Source organism: Manis pentadactyla, chromosome 1 (assembly GCF_030020395.1).
Source record: "Manis pentadactyla isolate mManPen7 chromosome 1, mManPen7.hap1, whole genome shotgun sequence".
Taxonomy (NCBI): Eukaryota; Metazoa; Chordata; class Mammalia; order Pholidota; family Manidae; genus Manis; species Manis pentadactyla.
Window position 1 is genome coordinate 70,296,264 of NC_080019.1, and position 10,176 is coordinate 70,306,439.

Consider the following 10,176-nt stretch of genomic DNA (forward strand, 5'->3'; position numbering starts at 1 on the left):
ACCTCACACCCCCTCTCAGCCTTCAGTCCTTTGTGGGCTCTGAGCCTACCACCCCCTCCCAGGCACTGATGGCAAGGTCCTCCCCCTGGGGGGTGGGCAGGGTGGCCAGGAGACTGTTCTGCCCTCCGTATGGGCACCACCTTACTCTAGCCCTCCCTGACTTGGCTTTGGAGTTGTTTGTATGGTGACAGGGCCTGAGGTACAGTATGTAGTATACGTATGTGTCTACATACACACACACATACATATACATATATATGTGAAAGAATTTTATATTATCTATGGCTACTAAAGAAATTAAAAACATGTTATTTCAAATCTTTGTAGATACAGTTGGTTGACACATACCTTGTTTCTTGCCTCGATGTCTGCGTTGCATAAAAGCAGCTGTGCCGCTGTTGTCATACACGAGCCACAAGCTGCATAGTGGAGAGGACTGTTGCCAGAGATGTCCCTGACATTTGGGTTGGCACCAGATTCCAGAAGAATAAGTGCGCAGTCCTCTTGCCGGCATTGTATGGCCTGTCGGTATTATACCAAGAAATAGACTATAACTAAGATTTCAAACCAGACACTCTATACGTTTCACCAGTGAGATAACTTAAATTAGATAAATTCATTTCTCTTCTCAGGCTGTCATAGATGGTTGCTTCATACCTTCAGCAGAGGTGTCCTCTCTTCGTTGTCACGCAGGTTAAGCTCACATTTTCCCCTCACTAGGAGAGTGACCACTTCTACATGGCCATTGGCGCAGGCCAAATGTAGAGCAGTCCTAGGAAAGTGAGAAGACTTGTTAGAAAATTATAATGCACTCCCTCAAAGCATACAATTATTCATGTAATTATAAATATTAAATAGCATGTTATTCATATACTGCAAAACAAACATTTACTTTTGTCTGGAGGAGTTACAGTATTTATCAGCTTTATTACTCCCCACATTAATGAAAGTGCAGTCTATTTGAATAGAAAGAGCATGACCTCGGGATTCAGCTCACTTTGGGTTTGAATCCTACTTTAGCAATTACTTGACCTTTCTGGGCCTTAATTTTCTCATCTACATGATGGAGATAAAAAGTTATCTCACAGGATACTACTGTTGTGTTTAAATGGGAATCTATGCTAAGTGTTTTAGAAGAGTTCCTAGCACAAACAGCAGGTCAGCAATTGTTATATTATTATTATAATTACTATAACTACTGCATTTTGAAGACAACTTAATTTAGTAAAATGGTATAATTATACCTACACTTTGCAAATGTTTTAAGGATTAGAGAGAACACTGTATTTTAATGATTTTAAGATTCTCATTTTCTCACATTTTAACATCTCACATTGGAATGCAATTATAATTCATAATGTCTAACAAGTATAATTGGCAGCATTTAAAAAATTTCTTATTGGTGCCTAAAATACTGCATCAGGCAATCCATTGTGACTTTTGTTAAATGAAATAATGGTATATATAACAGATCTACTGCAGTTCACACGCTTACATTTAAGTATATTTCAGTTCTTATAAGCATTATGGGTTAACGGTTCTGTTCTGAATTGTCAAAACAGTAACAGAACTTTTTAAAAAGTAATTCTGATTTTAATTTTCATGAAACTTCAAGCCAAAGGAAACTCAGGATGCAAGTGATAGGGATAGCTGATTTTATTCAATACTTAGATTTATAGGTTGTATGAAAATCAGGTATTTCCAATGATCAATTTACAAGAAGGCAGGTAAAGGTTATCTTTTTCAATTTTGTACCATCAGAACTGCTTTTGTTTGAAAGGGAGGAGGAAAAGCCTCAGTTGAGATTGGATCCTAACACTTTAATTTAAAATTTCTCATCTTGCTCGTCCTGGGCAACAAGAAGTCTTGAAGAATGAAAGAATCCCAAGAATAATATGTTGGCTGCGCAATAGGTATTCAGGTCATACCTGATGAATCAATGGATTGAAAAAATGGATGCAGTTGGAGAGTTTGGTATTTTTAAAGAATACTTTCAGAAAGGCAATACTTTTGCAATAGTAGTATTTGCTATTTTTGATTTTTCTTTTCATAAGGACATGACTAAAATTTTATAAACTTTTGCAATAGTAACATCCTTTGTATTTACTATTTTTTATTTTCAAAAGGATGCAACTAATTGGTCTATAATTGTTCACATATATGTAAAAAGGCTACATGTAATAAAAACATGTATATAATTAAAAATACATAATAAAATCTATAGGCACAGATAAAAATATTCCATTTACTTCTGAACAGGATAAAAGTTGTCAGAAGATATCACTCTTCAAAAAAATTTTTTTAAAGTAAAAGTAGGGAGTTATTTTCATCTATGCAAGTCATACTTCTTCTCTTCCACAGAATTATTTCATTAATAAACTTCCACTACAATTTTGATACAAGTTCACTGTGTAACTCAGATTTTTTCAGAAGGAAAAGAAAAATACACTGATAATACAAATTCCATCTGGAACTTATTTTTGTGGGATAAAAATCTAGCTACATGAAACCATAAAACTCTTAGAAAGAAACACAGGCAAAAGTCTCTTGGACATAAACATGAGCGACTTCTTCATGAACATATCTCCCCGGGCAAGGGAAACCAAAGCAAAAATGACCAAGCGGGACTATATTAAGCTGAAAAGCTTCTGTACAGCAAAGGACACCACCAAGAGAAGAAAAAGGCATCCTACAGTATGGGAGAATATATTCATAAATGGCATATCCGATAAATGGTTGACATCCAAAATATGCAAAGAGCTCACGCACCTCAACAAACAAAAAGCAAATAATCCAATTAAAAAATGGGCAGAGGAGCTGAACAGACAGTTCTCCCAAGAAGAAATTCAGATGGCCAACAGACACATGAAAAGATGCTCCACATTGCTTGTCATCAGAGAAATATAAATTAAAACCACAATGAAATATCACCTCACACCAGTAAGGATAGCCACCATCCAAAAGACAAACAACAACAAATGTTGGCGAGGTTGTGGAGAAAGGAGAACCCTCCTGCACTGCTGGTGGGAATGTAAATTAGTTCAACCATTGTGGAAAACAGTATGGAGGTTCCTCAAAAAGCTCAAAATAGAAATACCGTTTGCCCCAGGAATCCCACTTCTAGGAATTGTATTGATAATCAGTTTGTCAATTGCTGTGCACAGACTTAAATGCCAATTAGGGATCCATACGCAAGACCCACCACCACAAGCCGCAGCTATTTAGTATACTTTCATTGTATTAAAAGAGGAGGAGGAGGATAAGGAAAAAAGGGGGAAATGGAAGTTGTGGGGAAAACAAAAAGGAAGAACAAGAAAGAAAGAAAGAATCAGTCTATCATATTACTAGGACCCCATCATCAGCACAGGAAAACAAATCATCATGGGCAAGTCTCAGAGGAGGACGATAAGGCAGCAGTACTCCAAGAACGATCGAGGGAAGGCTGCTCGCGGGTTCTCTAAGCTGATACTTATGCTAGTTTAAACAAAAGAGGCTCAGTGCCAATAGGCGCGTGCATGAGTTACGTATGGACACGGGTCTGGTCAGGAGCCGGGGCTGCGTTCACGACTCGCTGTTACAGAAACGTCCTGGGCGCGTTTCTCAAGGTAGTTATCCCGGGCACATAGCCCAAGGACAAGTATCTCTGGCACACAGCCCAGGGTTGTTCTTCCCTTCTCCCTGAGGAGTGCCCAGCTCCTCCAGGAAAGGGGTGCATACCTTGAGCCTGGTAAACTCATATGACCCCAAGCAGGCCGTAACATTTTATACTTTACTACAGGAATTCACCCTAAGAATGCAGTAGCCCAATTTGAAAAAGACACAGATGCACCCCTATGTTTATTGCTGCACTATTTACAAAAGCCAAGAAATGGAAGCAACCTAAGTGTCCATCAGTAGATGAATGGATAAAGATGTGGTACATATACATAATGGAATATTATTCAACCATAAGAAGAAAACAAATCCTACCATTTGCCGCAACATGGATGGAGCTAGACGGTATTATGCTCAGTGAAATAAGCCAGGCAGAGAAAGACAAGTACCAAATGATTTCACTCATATGTGGAGTATAAGAACAAAAGAAAACTGAAGGAACAAAACAGCAGCAGAACCACAGAACCCATGAATGGACTAACAGTTACCAAAGGGAAAGGGACTGGGGAGGATGGGTGGGAAGGGAGGGATAAGGGGGAGGAAAAAGAAAGGGGGCATTATGATCAGCATGTATAATGTTGTGGGGGGGGGGGGGGCACGGAGAGGGCTGTGCAACACAGAGAAGACAAGAAGATCTTGCTACGCTGATGAATGGTGACTTGTAATGGGGTTGTGGGGGGGACTTGATGAAGGGGGGAGTCTAGTAACCATAATATTCCTCATGTAATTGTAGATTAATGATACGAAAAAAAATAAAGAATAAATTGTAGCTGCCAGAAACTAACAACAACAACAAAAAAAACCCACTATGGTCAGATTAAAAAAAAGAAAAAACACAGATACTCTTATGAAACCAAATAAAAAGAAAACTAACAACAGGAAAAAAAAATCTGGCTAGTCTTCTCCAAATAGTTAGCAGGTATTTCTCCACCATTTATGAATAATTCATCTCTTCCTAGTATGGAATGTTATCAGAATCAAGTTCTGAAGTCTTATATATATTTGGGAATTTCATCATGCTTCATTCTGTTCCATTCGTTTATAACTGTCTTTTCAACTGTCAGTAATGGAACACTGTGGAAATATTCAGCACGTTTTGGTATCTAGAAGGGCAAATCTTTGTCTAATATACAAGAGTTTTCTAAATTTCATCACAGCAATAAAAGAGGGACAGCATATGTCACCCCCAATTTTTAAAGCCATGGTTATTTTTTATCTGGTTTAGGTGAAACTGATAAAATACACATTTCGAGGAAATGAATCTTCTTCCTCAAGATTTTCCCACTTCAAAATTCCTTTCCAAGGTCTATCAGTAAATAACATATACTGTGGATCCACCAATATAAAGTGGATATTGGATTTTACCCAAAGAACTTTTACCAGTTGATCAATTACAGAACTTATTTTTCTCATTATGCACTTTTATGCAATATGACTTTTTGTAAGGCACTTTTATGCCATTATGCACTTTTCTGTAATATCTAATATGGTATGAAAATGTGTACATTAAAAATAAAGTGCTGTCTATACTTCTTCATTTTCTATTACTACTGATGTTTAGTTAAATCACTGCAAAACTGTCAGTCAAGTGCTCTATAAGGGAAATTATGAGTGGATCTGAAGCCGCTAGTTTTTCACTCTGCTGCTCATAACTTGGGCCCGGGCGCCGGATCCCTCGTCAGACTTCCAGGACTCAGGTGCTGCGGGACTTTGGCGCCAGGGAGGCTTGTCTCCGCAGGTGAGCCCAGGAAGGCGCCACTTTCCCATGTCTGCCCACCTCCTCCTAGTCCCTCTTACCTATTCATTTTATCTTTGTCATTCAAGTCATTTTCCCCCAGAGATAGAATATGCTCTACTCTGGCTACTTTGCCCTTGCTCGCAGCCCTGTGGAGCTTTCCAAGATCTTTGCTTCGGATTTGGTACCGGGATTCCTCCACATTCACGGCCACGGAGCCTATCCTCCGCAGGACGTTGAAGGGGCCCTTAGGCAACCTGCCCCTCCGACCCTGGAAGTCAAAAATCCGCTTCAGCATGCCAGAGCCTCAGGCTTCAGGAGACCTCAGCTCCCCTGCTGCCGTCCGCTACACAGCACTAGTGCTGAATAAGCCAACCCTGGTCTCAACAGCCCACCACCCAACTGGCAGTTAGAACAGTTAACTGTAGCCTAGCAACGCACCCCGCCCAGAACGCATCACAATGCCTGGAACTCAGAGCCGCGGGTGCTGAAAGGGCACGTGTAGGACCCAGGCCTGTTAAATCTCAGCCAGTACCTGAGAGCAGCGTTGGGTTCCCTTCAATGTCAGTGAGAGGTGGCTGAGTCAGGAAATTGGCAGAAGACTAGACCATATGGAAAAGACATCTCCTCCCTGCAAAACACCCCGAAAAAACTCTAAATCTTATCTGTCAGTTTACTCCTCTTCTAAATCCCGCTGGGCCCCAGGAGGTCTCCGAGGATGCAATAACAGAAGGCAGCTTTCTTGGTTTCAAAGACTGTGTCAGTATGTGTTATCAAGTGCAGACTGATGAGAAAAGAATACACATTCTCTAGTAAAGTCTCCAATAACCTTCCCCTTTGGTCCAGCCTTAGATTTACGCTTTCTTTACTTTTATTTCTCCCCAATTAAATCTTTATTCAATCCAAGATTTATTTTGGAGCACTGTATATCACCTAAGAACTTTTTAAAACATGGTTATTCACTTGTCCTAAATTAAGTTTTCTCACCTAGTGTAAATCACTTCCCATACTTTAAATTCTCTGCTATGTTTTTGTTTCTGGGTTTTCTACGGGGTTTGCTTCTTGCACCAGTACTCTAGCTTCTTTTTAAAATATACTCCAATAATTATTATAGCTCCAAAGTCCCCTCCTTATGCTTCCTTTGCAGTATTCTCTTGGCAGTGTTTACCTCTATATTATTTGAGGTTTCTGTAACCACTATACCAAGTTAAAAAGAATTCTTGCCTCCCATAATGTTAAAGGGAGGGAAACTGGAAATTGAGTTGTCAGATGGCCCATGATTTAATCAATCATGCTTGCATAATGAAACCCTATTAACAAAGACTCTGAAATGAGGCTCAGAGAGCTTCTGGGTTGGTGAACACATCTATGAACTGAGAGGGTGACATGCCTGGGGAAGGCATGCAGACCTTGCTGCCTATGTAGATCTTCATCTGGTTGTCCCTTTACGTCCTTTAGAAGTAAATCAGTAACCCTAAATACAGCACCTTCCTGAGTCATCTTAGTGAATTACCAAACCTGAAGGATGGTCAGGGGAATCCCCAAACTTGTAGCCAAGTCAGACAGAAGAGCAAGTAGCCTGGGGACTTGGGAGCTGGGCCTGGTATTTTGAAGTGGGGGTGGTGCTGTGGGACTGAGCCCCTTAACCTATGGGGTCTATGCTAACTTTCACTAGTTAAGTGCATCACACTGAATTGCAGGAGAGTGGGTGCATTTCCACTTCACTTGGCATGGAACATGGCCATCTCCTGAGTTCTAATACACAGCCCAACAGCAAATTTGCTCCACCTCCTGGGGTTCTTGCTTGAGTGATAAACCCTGTCTTCCCACAGAAAGCTTCCACAAAAAATTCTGGCTTATCCAGTCTTATACTCTATCCCACTTAAGCCCCTTAAAATCCAATCCCAGGAGTACCCACCCTGGCTTGTGCTTGCTAAGTAGTACATACTAACAAGAAAATTACCATAAGTGAATTTACTCCATTATGTAATAGAGTATAAAATATATAACTAATAAATGTAAAGGTGATTATTAAATCAATATTTTTGGAAATACAAATTTGTGAACTTTACACATCTTGTAACACATACACCAAAATAAAGTCCAGATCAGAAAGTATTTAGGCTTTTCATGAAAACATTCAACCATTACATATTTTAGAAAAACAAGCTAAGTGGTATTACTTAATGAGGAAAGATTTTTCAAACAAACACAAGTTATAAAAGAAAATTATCAACACATTTGGCCACATAAAACCTGTGACCAAATGAACTTAGTATAAAGGCAAATAGATGATATATATGCACACACACATCCCATACATAATTGTGACAGAAATTACACAAGTATTTCAGATTTTGAAAAATTACAAATGGAATTTTATCATAAAAAATGTGTTCCCACAAAAATCTGTTAATATACATAACCACTAGTTTTCACTCATGAGATATAATCAGCAGGCAACATCATCTCCTACTACACTTTTAAATATCCAGCTATTTTTCTTCCACCCACAGAGAAAAAGGAAAACCTTATTCTCAAGTAATAAGAAGTCCATAGAGCTGTTTTAACTCACAAACCCTGAAACAGAATGTCCAGCCCTATGTTAAGTACAAAAATGCCAAAGTCACAGTTAATCAGCTAGGCCAGGCTCAGGAATGGTCTTTTTTTCTTTTTATCTTTTTTTTTTGCTATCAACCTTATTTTATTAATTCTTTGTAATATTTTGCAATGTAGGATCATAACGTCTTTGTTCATGTTTTCTGCATTCTGTGTTTTTGTTTATTTTGGTATCGTTAATGCACAATTACTTGAACATTATGGTTACTAGACTCCCCCTATTATCAAGTTCCCATTTTCATTCTTTCCAAATTGCATCCCTCCTCCCTCAGCTAGGATAACTTTAGGGGGTGGTAGACTTCTTAATGGCTGATACTATTTTATGATTTGAGCAGTTTGAATCTGGTAATTATTTTAAAACTGATTATTTTTCTCGGGGGCACTTCTGTACCCACTGCTGTTCTCACCTGCAGCTCCCTTGACCTGAATCAATGAAATCCATTCAGCTGGCCTTTCTTTGTCCTTAGCTCTTGAGGAACGTGGAGATCCACTTTAGACTGTTCTCTTGTGAAGACTCTTCACACCTCTAAGAGGCCCTTTTGTATGGGATCTAAAATAGATTCCCCCAGAATGGCTCACTCTCATGCTTGATGGTCATCTGGTCTTTCGTAAGCAACCCAGCAGTTTTTGTCAAAGCAAATGCTGAGCACAGAACAGTCTCAACACATTAGCAATTCTCCCCTCATCAGCCAAACCAACTTACCCACCCTCTCAGATTCCAGGTTTCCTGGGTATGAGTCAAACACCTGCTTTCAGAGGTGCAGGAGATTCCTGTGAAGCTCCCCAAACTGGGCTTTACAGCTTCCCCTTTGGTGGCGTGGTCACTTGTTTACTATTCTTCCCCATGAAATGCGTTCTCAAGTTCATAAGAGATAGCTTCCCACTATGTCACCATAGGGTGCAATACTGAAAAGAGAACAGCATTTATTGTAACTAAATTAAGTTCCTATTGTAAATGGGGGGAAATCACATTCTTGCCTAAAAGAAAGGGGACTCATCTGTAACAGAAGAGAGGCAGGGGAGAATCTGCATAGACAAAATCCTTTCTTTCAAATGTATCAACTCTCCAAATTTCTGTCTGTGATTCAATGTTTTTCTTTCAATCAAAAGATCAAGTCTACATTCCAACATATTTTATTAAAATACCACATACTTACATGAGGCTATATGCTCATAACTACCTAGATTGAAATAACTCAGTATTTATTTTAAAATGAGTATGAATACACAGAATACCTAAAAATAAAACAGTTACAGTTACCCAAAGTAATCAATTTAAGAGGTATAGGTTACATATGAAACTCCGGTATTCTGGTGGCTTTGAAAAACAAGTCCTCTCTAGGATCATTATTATTCAACTGCCTTGGTTGGACTGTGGTTCAAAATGAATCCAGGAGACTGACAAATCACCTCCCCTTTTTAAAAAATGCAACTAAAACCTGAATAAAATTGTTAAAAAAAAAAAAAAACTGGGCGGAGCCAACATGGCGGCGTGAGTAGAACAGTGGGAATCTCCTCCCAAAAACATATATACTTTTGAATATACAACAAACACAACTAGCCCTAAAAGAGAGACCAGAAGACGCAGGACAGTGGCCAGACTGCAGCTACACCAGCGAGAACCCAGCGACAGGTGAAAGGGGTAAGATACAACCCCTGGCCCGGCGGGACCCGAGAGCCCCTCCCCCCAGCTTCCGGCGGGAGAAGAATAGGCAGAGCGGGAGGGAGACGGAGCACAGGGCTGCTGAACACCCAGCCCAGCCACCCCCACCAGACAGTGCGTGGGCGGAGGGCAGTAAGACCTCTGGGCGGGTGCCAAAGCTGATGCCCCTGTGACAAAGAAAAGCGGGGGCTTTTTGAAAGTCTTAAAGGGACAGGGACTTAACAGCTTGACGGAAACAACCCAGGTCACAGTACAGCAGCTGGAAATTACAGGAAAACCGGGTGCACTAACCCCCTGGGCAACAGCTCTGAGACCCCTCACGGAGGCAAACAGTCAAGCAGCCCCCCCTCCATTACCCCACCGGGCGCTGCGAAAGCAGAGAAGCAGCCTGAGACAAATTCCACCCACAGAAAGGGAAATTTCTCCCTTCCGGCCAGGCAAGACACAAAGACTCAGTCTACACGCAATTACCCAACACAAGCCACTAGGGGTCGTAGTTGTCCCA

At 40.3% G+C, this 10,176-nt stretch overlaps 1 protein-coding gene across 4 annotated transcripts in view; it reads right to left on the reverse strand.

Moving 5' to 3' along the window:
* Nucleotides 1-9,471, reverse strand: part of LOC118908202 (ankyrin repeat domain-containing protein 26-like) — a 75,998-nt gene extending 66,527 nt beyond the window's left edge. For 3 of the 4 annotated variants that reach the window (XM_057498215.1, XM_057498213.1, XM_057498208.1), the window contains exons 1-3: nt 5,452-9,471; nt 658-772; nt 349-522 (exon numbers count right to left, since the gene is read on the reverse strand). In XM_057498215.1, the coding sequence (XP_057354198.1) occupies nt 349-522; nt 658-772; nt 5,452-5,687 (525 nt within the window). In that variant the 5' untranslated portion in view covers nt 5,688-9,471. Of the gene's footprint in view, nt 1-348; nt 523-657; nt 773-5,451 lie in introns of those variants that run through there. The other variant, XM_057498225.1, reaches the window with a different exon arrangement.
* Nucleotides 9,472-10,176: the final 705 nt, after the last annotated feature.